The 16,562-nt window shown below is 38.9% G+C and overlaps 1 protein-coding gene across 1 annotated transcript; it reads right to left on the bottom strand.

The window, feature by feature from the left end:
• Window positions 1–2,945: 2,945 nt before the first annotated feature.
• On the bottom strand, window positions 2,946–15,988 carry LOC138033467 (DPY30 domain-containing protein 1-like). Its single transcript, XM_068881208.1, has 4 exons — window positions 15,764–15,988; window positions 11,342–11,555; window positions 4,408–4,683; window positions 2,946–4,001 (listed from the first exon to the last, which is right to left on the bottom strand). The coding sequence occupies exons 1-4, from the start codon at window positions 15,908–15,910 to the stop codon at window positions 3,943–3,945; spliced, it is 696 nt and encodes a 231-aa protein (XP_068737309.1). The 5' UTR covers window positions 15,911–15,988; the 3' UTR covers window positions 2,946–3,942.
• Window positions 15,989–16,562: the final 574 nt, after the last annotated feature.

The raw sequence follows: 16,562 nt of genomic DNA, 5'->3' as shown, positions 1-16,562 counted from the left end.
AAGGAACAGATACTGTTTTCCCAGCAACACTGAAAAACACCTGAAAATGCCTTAATAACATTTATTTTCATTAACTGGGGTATAATAATACATTTTACAACAAATTGGTCGTTGGGTGCCCCTGTTGGTCTGGTGTCTCAAATTTGCATTATATTTTGTACTTTATATGAATGAAACATAGGGGGAAAAACGGTAAAAAAGATATAAAACCTTAAATATACCGCAGCCTGTTTAAGCTGCCTTAACTGAATTGAAGGAAAACTACTTTGTATTTAACACTTAAGTATAATTTTGACTAAACAGGAGCCGCCATGTTGGATTTGCTATTATCATGCAAATAAGCTGCACACTTCTGAGGGGGCAAACAACAGAAGTTCGAGAGGTTATAACGAACATCTTAGCCACACAGATGATTTGTTTCACGTTCAATGTTGTTTTAGTGAAAAATGAGCAGATAACGAAGTAGAAAGTTAAAATGTCAAAGGCAATCAAAGATATAAAATTCGTGTTCTATTGCGATCAACCGTTTCAACCGCAACCGGTTTAGGTTGAAGCACTTGAGGTTTCCCAATAGAACACTTTTCCAACCATTTTCGGTTGAAACGTGCTAACTCTTGGGAATAGTTATTACCCGACTTCTCAGCGTTGACAAGTTGATGAAAGCAACACGTCAGGATCCCGCGGCAGATTTTAAATGGCCCGCGTAAACGACAGCGGTCGCTGCCAATGCTTTTTCAACCGTTTCAACCTTAGTTTGATGCCGGTTGAAAAAGTTGATCAACCAAACCAACCGAAAACGGTTTCTTCCGAATAGAACTCTAAAAAACCCAACTAACCCAACCAACTAAAAACGGTTGATCCCAACAGAACACGACCTAAATTCTAAAATGTACTTTCAGTAATGGGCCTGGGCGGATTAACTTAACTCAGGATTAGCGTAAACTTTTGTTTCATGTTTTAATTTCTTGGTGAAAGTTTCTTTTGCTTAGATTGACTTCTGTTGTAAAGTTTTGCCGGATATCAGCGTTTAACAGCATTTGGGAGTAGAGAAATAAACTCCTTGGTTAATTTTTGAATCTGGGATTAGCGATAATCGGCTTTTGGACAACCGGGTCCAAGTTTGCAACGTTCACGTGATTGGCCGAATAGCTGTCATGCGTGATGACGTCGACTTCCTCATTTCACCACCAAGCCTCGAATTCGAAAATCATAAGCTAAATCCAAAAGGAGCAAAATTGCAAAAAGACCCACGTTCGAACAGTATTGCATGTCCAATAATATGAATAATTTAGTGAAAACGAGGCTTGGTGGTGAATGGGCCATTTCCGAGTTCATGTCTGCCTCCTCTTCAAAGCGAGTCTAAGTGCGAAGTTTTTGTAATGGCAATTAGTTCTACTTTACATATGAATGAAAACTAATTTCAAAACAAAAACTTCGCACTTAGACTCGCTTTGAAGAGGAGGCAGACATGAACTCGGAAATGGCCTATTGTTAGCATATGCCGTCATCATTCATATTCCCCGGCCCCTTCATTGACTTGTTATCTTTCACTTCAAATATACATATTCGAAAGAATAAATGCATCAAGTGAAGTTATGATCCTCGCAGTTAAGAACGCAATTTTAGCAATTGCGTAGAGAAGCCTGAAAAATTCAGGACTTCAACGGGGTTTGAACCCGTGACCTCGCGATACCGGTGCGACGCCCAAACCAACTGAGCTTCGAAGACTGACGTTGGGAGCTGGTCATTTGTGGATTCAAGTGTTCTTGTGATGAATGAATCAATGAACAAAATAATATACCAAATGAGCCATATATTGAACTGCATGTGATTAAGGTTAATTAATGATGGTAATTGAAGTGAGTGGACAGCAATTTGGTCTGAAATCATATGTGTGATTTCAAAAGCGAACGAGCGCGCAGCGCGAGTTCGATTTGAAATCACAAGTATGATTTCAGATCAAAATTGCACGACACGAAGTTCAATTACCACTTTATTACATCCATTTAGAAATAACAATTATTTAATCGCTAAAATACAGGATTTCAGTCAGTGCTAATATTTCCTTGATCCAGTTGTGAACAAAAGTTGCAAAATTCGCCACACAATGGTTTTCTTTGTGTTTCATTTTCTTGCAATTTGATTGGTTACCTTAGACAAGCCTTGAAATTTGATTGGTTGTTTTGTTTTAGTGTTCCTTTCTCATTGGCTGGGAAAATGATGCGATTTAGAGCAAAAAATAGGGCGATCTGGGAATAAATCGCACTGCTGAGAGCCGATCAGATTGCAAGGATCACCAGTGATTTCTAAATGGATGTAATAAAGAAAATTATATAACCATCTTCAAATTGAGCGAGAGATTACTCAGCATATTAAGTGGAAAACGATCAGATTGACATCTGAATGGATGTGTTTTTACGACAGTCGTTGTCTCGCTTAACATTCCTTAAAATTGGTTTGTTTGCAGACTTCGTTAAGCGACTTAAAATGATACGTGTTTTCACGGGTAAGATTAAATCAGGAGAGAGCACGCGCCACTGCGAAAATAAAAATAGCACTTCTGTTGTATTTCCGATTTGAATAACCGCAAGCTAGAGACTATCCCTCATAGTCTCTTGCCGCAAGCCACTCCTCTTAAGCTACCTGGTTTGGTGGCTAAAATTTAATGAGAATCCCATTGAAGTTTTTCCCGACTCGCTAGTTGGAAAAACAACTGCTTTCACGCGATTTACGGTGAAAAGACGGCCAATGTGTGTAAAACATGTAGTTCAAACTGCAAATAGTTATGCGTGTGGACGTTTGATGCGTTTTTTATCGAAGGGATGAAAGTGTTAAATGCAGTGTGGACACGTCACGTTTTCCCGTTGAAACCAGGAATGTTTTCCAGGGTTTGCAAATGTATATGGTGAGACAAATCGCGATACAAACGATTAACTCAGCGATCATTGACGGGAATAACATTGTAATTAAAACTGCAATTGTTCTACGATAAGAAGCAATGTATACAAATATTGTAACAAACAGAGGTTCGCAAAAAAGTTAACGGGTGTGTAAGTAAATAACAAAATATTTACTTACGCATTACAACAGGAAAATAAATAAAAGATCTTCATTTACACAGTAAAATTTTTTTTAGCAAATCCTATGATTCTCTGGAAGTCGAGGACGTTTCCGCGGACGCCAAAATGTTTTTCAATTTTTTCGATAATTACAAAATGTGCGATGTGTGAAAACGTCGAGGTATATTCCGACCACATTGTTGTCCTTTGGCCGAGGCGGTTTGCTCTCACAGGGCTAAAAGCTTGTTTGCTTGTTATTACGCTTGGCTCACACAGAGAAATAAGCAATAAAATAAACATTAGCATTACTACAAACGTAACAATCTTCCCACTTGTCTCACAAAGGAAATTAAGAAAATATGACAAACGCAAATCTTTCTGAATCAACGAGCTGTCAGAGTAGGATTGGGCACTATTCACTCGGTTTTCCGCTGGCACCAAAACCTGCTGATTCCTTGAGTATCTTACATTTTTAGTGCAAAGGTAATACCAGGTGATCTGGTGACATAATTCAGAGGACTGGGGAGAAAAATTTTAACGCAGTATCTCACAACCGCGCGCGGACTTATTTTCGAATTCAACATGGCAGAGGCGACGTTAGATCTCGTCGGGTCTACTTGAATGTTCATTCAGTAACAGGGAATGTGGTAGACACGGAATGATCTGTTGAGTTTTGGCGATGGAAATACTGCAGGGAGTTTGGAAACAACACCTAAGGCCGCACGCGGTTGTGGGATACGGCGTTAAGATTTTTCTTCCCAGTTCTCCAAAGTACGTCACCAGATCACCTGGTAGATTTGTTGCTTTCTTTTGTCTCGTGCTTATTTTATGTTTATGTCACAACTGGTCGACACTGCCCTTTCTTCATGATGCAGGATCGTCTTTACTGTCCTTCTCCTGTTGTTTCGCTTTCTTCTTTTGCTTCTTTAGGCGCTTCCTCTTCTGTCAAAGAAAAAAAACCTGCTAGCACCGGAATATGTCATTTTGCACTGTTTTTACACCACAACAGCTGGAAGAAAATCCGAGTGCTTTGAACAGGAGAGGCACGTATGAAGTTATGATGAATTGTTGGGATGCTCTGCCACAGCGCCAAAGACGACTCTAAGTTTACGTGACAATTGTCCTGTTCTAGGGCCAGGAAACGAAATTGCTTTAAGACTGGCTTTCTCGCAATTGCAGTTAAAAGCTAACTGGATGAGCATCCGAGCTCAGTAGTAATCGGAAGTTCACAGTTCGACTGTTCGGATTTTTTCCGGACAATCCCCGAGATGTCAACGAGTGTTTTCCCTTACTCTTTTTCTTACTATGATGTAAGAGTAAAACTAGTCAGCATTCGATCCACTGTTACCTTTTTCGTTGTCTTCAGCTGCTTCTTCCACAGCCGATTCGCCTTCTGTTCTAGTTGTCTGATCACCTGCTTCCTCTTCGGTACCCTGACCTCCCGCTTTATCTTTACTGTCTGCTGCTTCTTCAGCTGGTCTCACCTCCTCTTTTCCTTCCTGTGCATCACTGGCTTGCTCATCCCCTTCGGCTACCAAAACAGCCGTCCCCTCGCCTTCAGTCCCGGTGGGTATTCCCCCTTCTTCCGCTGTCTTCTCAGCCTCGTCTGCTTTGTTGTCTTGCTCTGATAAAGGAAAACAACTACCTTTTGTTACCTCATGCGGGTATAGAATTTTTTCTAGCGTTCTGCGTAGCTCACTAAATTTCCAATCCGGGACAAAAAGAGTTGAGACTCTTACTATTTAGGACCAACGTTTGCACAGGTTACGCAAACACACTCCACGCGTTTTCCAAGGGAATTTTATTGGAAAAAAACTTGAATAAATCATTGATGTAATAAAGTAACTAAAACTTGAGAAGTTTCCAAGAGAAAATCAACGATAAGTAGGTGAAGAAAATCACCTTCTTAAAAGAAAATCGAAAAGGGAAGAAATCAGTGACACAAAAAGCCCCGGTGAGAGTATATAAAGCCGAAGAGATTTACTTTCTTTTTTTTTTTGCTGAATGCTCGAGGGAATTTTTTTCTCGATTTTCAGGCGATGACAGTAAATTACAACGAACACATGAAAACTGAATACTCACAAACCTAAAAGCCATTATTGTGATTTTTCTGCATTTTGAGTATTTTTATATTCATCCTTACAAAAGAAAAAAGCGAAGAAGTGAGTTGCATAATTCACCATCCTTCCTGGGCTATGGCGACTAGTAAACACTTATGTCCAGAACTGCACCTACAATAGTTAGATGCATGCACAATTTTGACATCCAACACCGTCGGACGTTTCCCTGTAAGTCTAAGCCTTCGCTACCTTTTTCCAACAATAAGGTAAGGGTAAAGGTTAGCGTTATTTTTAGCTTTGGTTAAATGCAGCGGTTTATCCTCACTTGAAGAGCATCACTTAGGGTACACTTTGTGACGTTAATTGTCTTCATTCCGAGACATGGGTTACATACGTTAATCTCCGATTAACCAATAAAATTATTGAGATAAGTACCCTGTTTTCCGGCAAATTCAACATGGCGGCAGAATATTCTTGTATTCTGAAGGAGCTGCTGGGGGATGGGTGGGTGCGTTTTTTTTTTGGGGGGGGGGAGGAGGGGAGGGGAGTGGAGTGAGTAGGTTGATCGAGGGGGAGGAGTGGGGAGACCGGAAGGAAAAAATCTCCAGATTTTAGAACTCCATAGGTTGGCATCTCTGGGGTTATGTTGAAGTTGGGGAGAAAAGCGAGGGGACACTTCGTGACGCTTATTGAAATCGTCCTGCATCTAAATACTTGTATTTCTGGATTAAAGAGAGAGTTTTCATCTCAAAAAATGGTGGGGACGATAAATGGATTTCGCCAGCACTAGAAAAATACGCTGTCTTTGTGGGTTTCTATCTACATCTACATATTCCAGCACTCTGCAAAGTTCCCTTGACTTTACTTCTGTATTTGCTGAAGTGGCGTCATGCATCATAAAACTTTTTGAGACATCACCGCCGGGCTAGTCGCTTTTTGCTGGACACAATGAGACAGACCGCTACACCGGCCTCGTGATCAGCTCTCTGTGATGAGTTTATATGCGCGTTCCGCTTTAACGTCCCAGAATCAATGAAGGCTTTAGGGAAGGGCCTACGGTTTACAGTCCTTATCCCTGAAGATTTGAAAGTCTCAACGTTTGTAGATAAAATCACAAAGAAAGTACTTTTTTCCTCAGCTATTCTCAGGCGTTGTTGCTCGTCTGGTGCTCAAGTCCTACACAAAACCACGGAGTCGTTATTAGGAACGACAAAGAAATATAACAAAAGGTAAAACGCTATTCGAGGCGTGAAGAAACATTTATTGTTCCTGAAGCCTTGGTAGCGTTCTCGTCCACGTCGTTGTTGCATAAGTTTAGCTGTCTAAAAGCGATGCAGTGATCATAAGCACAAGTAACATACCGGGACTTACAGTGTATTAACTTTTCATTAAACTGTATATGACAGATTTGTCTTCAATTACTAACCTGAAATATCATGGTTTTCTGATATAAAAACAAACAAACATTTTTCCCGACCGATATTTATTCTATGTCTTTCAGCCTTTTAAAATCGGAATTTTCACTTCCGGGGCGTACAAAGCGGCGCTACTAGGGCGACTGAGAATAACAAGCCAGTGACGTCAATACAGTTAGGGATAGAAATTTTCGTTCCTTTGTCTTATAGTGCATCTCAGAAGCAGTTTCAGCGACTTCTCAATCTAAAAAAACGAAAATTGGCGCTCTGGAATAATTTCGCTACTGTATTGACGGCACAAATCTGCTATCCCCAGTCTCCTTAATAGCACGGTCTTATACCCCGAGGAAGTGAAAATTCCGATATATAAAGCCTGAAAGGCATGGAATTAAAATCGGTCTGGAATTTTTTGGATCGTTTTTATCTCAGAAAACCATGATGTTTCACTTGAGTAAATAAAGAAAAACCTTTCATACACACTTTTAATAAAGTTCATCATTATCATCATCTAATGAATGTCTTTTGTCCTAACGAAACGCACCCGTAATCAAGTTTGCGCATGTCACTTACGCTTATGCTTGCGTCGTTGATCAGACAAAAGAACCTGGTGGCATCTCACTGGGCTTGGGGACCGTGTCAGTGGCTTTCCGACCGGCCCAACACTCAAGAGTCTCAAAATATCTGCCTTTCGAACCCGGGGTGGGGGGTAATTTGAACAAAAGTTTTGTTTTTCCTTACTTTTCAAAACATCTGTGTGCGAATTCCATGAACTAAACTAAACTATTAAAACTAAAATTCTCTGCCTTCTTCACCTAACCTCTCTCAGATTTTTCCAGTTTCCCTCAATAAACACTAACATCCACATCATCACCTTCTTTATATCTCTTTCCCAGAAACAAAAAAAGAAAGAGACGAGAGGTTTCATATTTAAGAACTAAAAGGGTGTTCTTAAATTTCTTTATTTTCCACTTGACATCAATGTAGATTCTGAAGAACAAATTTGGGTATTAACTTTGCATTTTTAAACTTTAAGATGTACTTTAAAATTTATAAAGGCTTCTCTTTAAATCCATAGCAATCCTCATTATTTAGACGTACGATCTGTCCACTAATAAATAATTAAATGTAAATTTGCTATTATAATCTGATAATTCTGACATGGTAATGTCCTTAACTCGTAGACTTTTAAATTATTTGTTTTTTCATATAAAGAATGTAATTTAAGTCGCCTGCTTTGAATATATTGGAAATTGTGATGTTTTGACAAGGTCAAAGTTAGAAGCGTCTCATAACAAGTGAAAAACATGAGATTTTTAAAAGCAAAAAACACATCGAAACTTAGCAGTGACTTGAATAATAAGTTAACAATATAGTCTTCTCTGTGATTCTTAAACGAGGCATGCATCTTGGTTATTCCGCAGTTGCCTGTGATCTTGTGCCAGTAACTGCTACAAAGAAAACAGACAACTCAGTACAAGACAACTGTGCCCTAACCGTAGCAGTTGGTTTTTAACAGCTGATGCAAGCAGAAGAACAAGTAACATACATAAAAGGTGGTTTAATTGCAACCAATCTCTAGAGACACAGATAACAATGCTGAAATGTATGATTGCTGGTGGACGAACAAAAGGAGCTAATGAGAGATCTTTTGTTTTCATCCACCAACATGGTGGCAATGATGTAACGACGTGAAATCCACTTATACAGCGATGGCGCAGTGGCGATAGCACTTGCTTCCCACCAATGTGGCACAGGTCGGGCATTACTAAACCACGAAAACAGGTCGGGCATTACTAAACCACGAAACGGCGAAACAAAGCTCCAAAACACCATGTATGATCCCACCTTACACTGAATACTTACCGACAAAGGTTGCATTTCAGATTAAATATCGTTTTAGGCCTAGTCTCAAATCCAACCTTTGTCGGTTAGTATTAAATTTATGGTGGGGTCATACATCGTGTTTTGGTGCTTCGTTTCGGTGTTTCGTTGTTTAGTAATGTCCGTCCAGGTCTGACCCCCAGATTGGGAGTCACGTGTGGGTTGAGTTTGTTGGTTCTCTGCAATACTCCGAGAGGTTTTTCTCCTGGTATTCCGGTTTTTCCCACGCCTGAAAAACCAACCTATGATTTGATTAGTGCTCCAGTGCTAAATACGGTTGACACTTGAACAAAAGTCATTGGGTCGATTATTAAAACATAGTTTAGACAATGTTCAACAAAACCGTGTTCTAAGCCATTTTCAATATTGCCAACAATCATATCCAAATATTATCTGCTGCTGATGGTAACAAGAAGGTTTGAATTCCAGACTAGACAGCAATTTATCTACTTAAAATATACCGCTTATAAATAGATTTGGAGGTCCACTAATTGTCTTAAGCCGTGGCCTTAGACTTTGTTTAAATAACTGGCTCATTATATTTAGTTCATTGAGCTCCTCACTCAGCAATGTTTACTTCTTCATATAATTTATCAATGTCAGTGGTAAATCAAGAAAATCTTTCATTAAAAGTCATTAAGCGGTAGAATCTCTTATTCTTAATAATTTAAAGAATTTTAATATTTCAATACTATACTCTGCCAGTTAAAATCTCATTTTTCATCCTTCATGAATTTTTTTAAGGAAGCCTGTCATTTTTTGAAAAATTGTCTGGATCAAGTTAAATCTAGTAACATTACATGGAAAAAATGAAAAACTGCCTTATGTATTTTCTGGATTATTTAAACCCTGTGGCCTTTATTCAATTTCTGGCCCTATGCCTTCAGCATTTAAATTTGACACCATTTTAGTGAGGATGGCGCTTAGAATAAGAATTGGGAACAAAATGAGCATAGATATTTTATACTGTGGTCTATGAGATCCAGGAATATATTTACCTTTTCCTCTTTTTCTACCAACCCTCCAATCACTTGTGAATGCAGTGTATAAATGTAAATTATAAAGTAATTTTGTTATATTTTTCAAATACTATTTTTTATATTTTAAATTATATTTTTTTTCCGTGATTAAGTTTGAGATAAATCAAGGTAACTGAAAAACATTTATTGAAATAACCATAATTTGTCATAAACTTGGTTAATATCCTTAAGGCCAAGGTCTCTTAAACTATTGGTTATTTGTCCCTTTACTCTGCATAAGCCTGAGTAACTGACTCCACTACCTCATCTATAATAACACTACACTATTCTACAGTATACTGCTCAAACATGAAATATACCAGAAACATACTTATGCACTGGTCAGTCATTGGAAACCCCCATCCCCTCATCCTGAAAAAGGGAGGAGGAAAATAAGGGAATAGACTGGACTGGACTTTGAACAGGAATTTGTCCCATGGGGTGGCATATTAAACGAAATTTTCACATCCTCAGGCATTGAAGTGGGCCCAAATTTGGTGAAATAATAATAATAATAATAATAATAATAATATTATTATTATTATTATTGCCTCTGAAAAGACAGTAACTGCCCAACAGAATGGATTCACTTCCAACTGCATGCGGATCCTAACAGCATCAGATGGAAACCGGCTCTGTGCCATTTGCAGAGACATATATTTTCATTTGAAATTTTCTCACATCAGCAGACGTCAAGTAAATTTCTGTTATTTTCTGTTGTTATTCAGCCTATTAAAGTCATCACAATACTACTACTACTACTACTACTACTACTACTACTACTACTACCACTACTACTACTACTACTACTAATAATAATAATAATAATAATAATAATAATAATAATAATAATAATAATAATAACTACCGTATTACCGGTACTATTATTATTATTGTTATTATAATTATTAGCTTTTGCCCCTTAGCTCAGAATGACTGAACATTCTTGTCTATGAGGTAAAGGATTTGTATTCTGGGGGGCTGAGGGGAGGGGGGGGGGGGGGCAGATTTCCTTTGCCTGGTTCATTGGGTCAAAAAGGAATTTAGTCTAGTGGCCTCACAAAACGATGCTCTCATTCATGTTTTGGTTCTTGTTTGTTAAAAAGGCTTGCAAACTACCGCCACTGCTGTCAACACGGTGGCTTGTGGATTACGTGGCGATTTACTATTGCATTGGGATGAGAGAGGAATTCTGCTTTGAAAGTGATTTATTATAGCATTATTATTGCTTAAAATTAACCACCGTGTCACTAAGTGGAGGTTGGGAGCCAGCTCCAAGATGGAGACTGCACTGATAGCTGGCAAAACCTGACAAACCAGCCATGAGCCCCCACGCCCTCGATAAGACAGGTACCTGTCACACTGATGAACAGTGGAAAGTAGAGGGGGGAAGGGAGGGAGGCAAAAAACCGCTAAATGCTCCACACAAAATGCTCCTTCTTCCCGCCACACCGATGAATAAGCTGTACCACGTAAAGCATGAGGAATCCAATGCATGTGCAAATATAACAAAACCACTGACAACAAATTGACTGTAGTCGCTCCTACTTGTTAACTCAATTAATTTTAACCTCATAAAAAATAATTGTTAAATTAAATTAATAAAAATAACCATCACTAGTGTACAGGTTGTGGTAAAATTATTTTAAAACCACCATGAACAGAGGAAAGCACCTTTTCCCCAAAAGCAGAGTTCAAGTTCCAGTTAATAGTTTTATTAAAATCTGTTCAAATTCGCATTCTTGAATAAATGATATACCCATAAACTGAAAGGTTATCAAAGTAAAGGTGTCCTCTATATACCCTTTAAATAAGCTTCTCATGGAAGCATAACTAGTAAACAGCATAATGATCTCCATGTTTTACTTTCTTATACCAGTAAACACTTTTTACCTCTTTCCCCTTACCTTCATCTCCCTCAGCCACTGGGGCTAATGTTGCTGTAACTTCTGGTGGTATTGGACGTGGAGTTTGATCAACTACTACTTCCTCATTTGCAGCTTTTTCATAGGCTTCCTGTCGAGCAATGGCCTCAGCCTCTTCCTTCCGTTTCTGTTCTCTCACAAGCTCTTCTGCAGCTTCCTTTTTCTCTAGTTCAAGAGCTTTTTCTTCCTCCAATTTCTATAAAGTATTTTGATCAAATGGACCATTACGTGAATCTCTGATAGATAGTGTTATGAAGGAGATGTAGAATTTTAACCCTGAGTAATAGGAGACAGTATAAATCTGTGATGAATTGGGCACACTCAGAAAACTCAAAGTGTTCTTTGCAACACCTTAAGCTGCAGGAATGTCCTCCAAGTTTATCCAAGGCATTATAAATTATTATAAATTAAATAATTAGGATAGTACCCACACTGTCATTTGTCAATAGCCATGTTTAGATGACAGTATGGAAACACGGCTGTGACATGACACCAATTTTGATTGGTTACCGGTATGTATTGTCAGACGTGCCTGGTAGCAAACATGAGCGTGTATCAAGAAAGTCTGTTTCAATCAAGTGTTTTCATAGCTTCATCTATTAAACACTTGGGGGAGTTGGGAGAATTCTCAACAGTTATGCAAACCCAAGACGCTGTCTCAAATTTTCCCAACTCCCCCTTGTATTTATATGACGCTATGGAAAGAAGGAAATCATCATCTATTGCTTAAATAGTGCATTTTCTTTATTATCATCACTCAGGATATGATTGTTCAATTTGGCAGGTTGTATCAGGGGTTTCATTAAGGGCTGGGCACTGGGAAACTGACCGGCTGTGAACATGACTTTGCCCAGCTGCTTTCAACATCTGAACAGACTGGATTTTTTTTCCTTTTAACAGAAAGATCGATTAAAAATATATAGTTTTGTCCTTTTCTTGACCTGTCATCTGTTGACAAAATGTCACAACTTCATACACAGTCTTCAATTTCACAAGCCACATCACCCCATAACACATTGTGCAAAGAATTTGGCTCTACAAAAGATCACCTGAACTGTTCCAATGTTGGGTGTTTTGCTATGGCGGCCCAGAAATGATTGCAGCCGGTCCCCAATAGTTTTTCTTTGTCAGCCGAAATGCCTCCAGCTGAGAAAAGGCCAAGATGCAAGTGCACTTTTTTTGTGTCATGTTAATAAATTAATTTTCTTGTGGATACTTGTATCAAATAATTAAATTGTCAAAAAAGGTGTGATTTTTCTTTTGTTCAGAATGCTGGAAAACATATTTCTGCAACTTAAGATTGGGAGGATGGGGGAGGGGGGGGGGGGTACACCCCCTGCACCCTTCTCCTAGATCCACCCTTGATAAGTCACCATCCAGCAGTTTCTATCTGTGCAAAGATTTTGTATTTGCTCACATAATCAATATTACGAACATGCACACTCTAAGAACATTTGAATAAAGGAATTTACAAAAACCCCTGCCAAAGTTTAATGCGGAGTATATTTTACACTCTGGGAGGCAGTGCAGCCCAGTGGTTAGGACGCTTGCATTGAGATCCAGAGTTCCCAGGTTCAAGACTCGTTCCGCTGACCACTGGTTGAATTTTTTCCTGGTTGGGGATGTCTTATTACAAAACATGGACCCCAGGTCCATGGACCACCCCTGTGGACCCAGTCCATGGATCCCTTCATGGACCTGGTCCATGGGCTACCCCTGTGGACCACCCCTCATTTTGTCAACTCAATACGTTTTACAAGCAAAAAATCATTAGATGAAATAGAGAAGTGATCCTCACACTTATCTGAAAAATTTGAGCAGGAGTCCATGACTATGAGCGAACAATTCCCTTACTAAGCCTATATCACGGTATTTTTATAGACTTATTTTTAGACTACTTTTTCTGCAAGAAGACAAAGACAATTCCGTTTCAGTGATTCTATGGCGTCATGTTAGCTTCTCGTGATTGGTCATCGGGCTCCTTCAGGAGTCTGACATCAGCAGGAAATTCAATCTAAAGATAAATCACAGTCTGTGAAAACGCCAAGACAGGAATATAGGGTTTTTTTTATTCACTCCTAGTTATGGGCTACTGATTTAAGGAATAGCCTGTTATAGACACTTATACCACCTATTTGGTGGCTCCAAAGGGATTCGTCTATAACCCGCTTTTTAAATAGTTCATTTCATTCATTGAGTCCTTCACCGGAACAAATGAGCCCAACAAACTGACCTGCTCCCAACTGAGTGGCTTCAACGCTCAGTTGGTAGAGCATTGCACCGAGCATCGCAGAGGTCATGGGTTTAAATCCCATTGAACCCGCATAAATTTTTCAGGTGCACGTCTATAATTAGAGACTGACCATAATGCTTAAACTGTCCAGATAAGTGTGAAGATCACTTCCCTCTTTCGTCTAAAGATTTTTCTCCTTGTAACTTTGCAAAATGAGGAGTGGTCCACAGGGGTGGTCCATGGACCTGGGGTCCATGTTTTGTATACATCCCCTCAGGCTGGTAGTCCCTGGTTCAACTTCTCGGCTGCACTTGTAAATAGCCAACTGGTTTGCCTTTGGCAGGTTGGGATTCTTAACAGTTGTTGTTGTTGTTGTTGTTGTGTCCTTTGTCTCCACGCAATTATATCCTTTGTAAAGATGTTCCTGACAACCTTAAAAATCATATGGCTGGTGCATAATAACCATTTAGTAGTGGTATTTGAATTTTTTGTGCCATGGCCAATTTATAAGCCATTTTCCGTTCTTTGTTAAGTTGTCCTAAACACCCTTAAACCTATGGCCGATGCTGGCTATTGAAGACACTAAAAGACAGACTGAGATGATAATTGAGCTAAATACTGTTTGATTGCATCTGATGTCACAGCAGCCATGTTGGTGAAAAGAACAAAAAAAAAAGCCTTTTGGGAATTCGACTTTATTATTTTGCAAAACTTGAGCTGCATTTTTCTATAGTTCTGGCCCCAAAATAGCCATCTTATCAAGTTGTGTAACTAAATGTCACTTCTCCACATTCTTTGACTCCTTCTGGGATTTTTTTCTTCGTGTGTTGTTCAAGGAAAATACTTCCTTACGCTAATTTGATGGAGCTGGACAATCTGCGAGCCAGCAAGTCATGCCAGCCATGCAAATTTCACATTTAAGTCTAAGCACCCACTTCAAATAGCGCTGATAAACTGTTATGAAGTCTAAGCACCCATTTTTAATGGTTAGCTTTCAATAACTGTGTGATTCGCATGTTGACTCACAATCTTGGGTCGTATGACTCGTAGTCATGGCTTGCATGCTCGAAGTTACTAAAACAAGGAATGACCTACAATGACCTACAATTATCTACAATGACCTACAATGATCAACAATGATCTACAATGAGCTACAATGACCTACTACAATGACTTACAATGATCTACAATGACCTACAATGACTTACAGTGATCTACAATGACCTACATTGAGGTACATTATAAGCTAAAATTAGCTAATGACCTACAATGAGCTACAATGACCTAAAGTGATCTACAATAACCAGCAGTGATCTACAATGACCGATAATGAGCTACAATGGCCTACTTATCGGCTTACAATCAAAGAGAAAGACAAACGAGGATCAGGGTGAAGAGTTGTCATGCAACGGTTTTAGTCCATTGCATGACAGCCAAAATGACGACAGCAATTACGCATGTGGCCTTGAAGGCAGAGACAAACTGCAAAAAAAGACCCTTGCATGGTTTTCCTTTGTTTTAAAGCTAAAATGAAAATGTACAAAATTAATATCAAGGCTTTGCTTGGCAACGATAAAATCTTAATTAGAGCAGGAAAAAATGAAGAGAAGATTATATGCTAGTTATTCTTTCCACAATGTTTTCTTTGGTTCAGAGTGCACAATGAAAATTTTCAACTTGCTCAGCACCGAGGTTTTGATTGGTTCAAAGCGCAGAGTGGAATGTTTTTAACCTTTGTACTGCAAACATGCTGCAGTGCCCTCAGAGCTGCAAATTATCTTTTACTTTAGCTAATTACAGGTCATTAGCTAATTTTAGCACCTAATGTACCTCATTGTAGGTCATTGTAGATCATTTATTGCAGGTCATAGCTCATTGTAGGTCTCTGAAGCTCATTGTAGGTCATTGTAGATCACTGTATATCATTGTAGCTCTTTGTAGGTCATTGTAGATCATTGTAGCTCATTGTAGTAGCTCATTGTAGGTCATTGTAGCTCATTGCATTTGTAGTTCATTGTAAATCATTGTAGGCCATTGTAGATCATTGTAGATCGTTGTAGGTCATTGTAGATCGTTATAGGTCATTCCTTGTTTTAGTTACTACGCTCGCATGCCTCGTTGGCTCACACATTGTCCAAACTCTAATTTGATCGTCCTTTTGTGTAGCTTACCATCTTTGCAAATTCTTCATTTTCGACGTACTTTTTCAGCCAATGTGCAAGATATTCTATCGGGTCAACAGGTCTTTTTTCAGCTATTTCAGCCAGGCCAGCAGCTAAAGCGTTTCCCACGTGTTTTTTGAGGTATTCTGAGTCCATCTAATCGTGTTTAAAGCAACGAAATATGAGCGCAGACTGTACAAAACAATTATCCATGAACACAAAGAGGACCTGAGAACATTCAAGATTTTCTCGTTACCATGGCTTCGTAGTACCACAGGTACCCCAAGCTAACAATGTATTTGAGCATCACGATCAGTTAAAATTATAAGCGTTTGTATGGAAATGTGCAAATGTGTTTAGGAGGCGAAATTGAAGAACATGAATCGAATAAAAATGCCTTACCTTGTCTTCTCGATACCTTATCAGTGTTTTTGTGGCGTACTTTAGCCATTTAAGTGTTATTCCAGTGGGTAGGTTCGCTGTTTTCTCTCTCTATATTTATATATGAGAGAGAAACGGTAGAACTAAAACTCGCTAGAATCGCGCTGAAACGGCCAGAAATGCTACGAACACACCATAAATAAGACAAGGAGGCAAGGTGAGAAATTCTGGTGTATTTTTATGCACTAAATATTAAAATATTTATATTAAATTTATGTAACGCAACGATTCAAAGTGGTGTTCAAGAATGAGTTTGTCGAAGCACCGGAAACAGAAATGGAAGAAAAAATACACTAAAGTGTCCTCTCACTAACACGTCAAAACAAGTATTGGTAGTCAGACTAATAGGTGAGAAAGGACAGTTTGA

The sequence above is a fragment of the Montipora capricornis genome, chromosome 14 (genome assembly GCF_036669925.1).
Source record: "Montipora capricornis isolate CH-2021 chromosome 14, ASM3666992v2, whole genome shotgun sequence".
NCBI classification, from domain to species: domain Eukaryota; kingdom Metazoa; phylum Cnidaria; class Anthozoa; order Scleractinia; family Acroporidae; genus Montipora; species Montipora capricornis.
The sequence above is the reverse complement of the archived record's forward strand: the minus strand, read 5'-3'. Positions and strand labels throughout refer to the sequence as shown.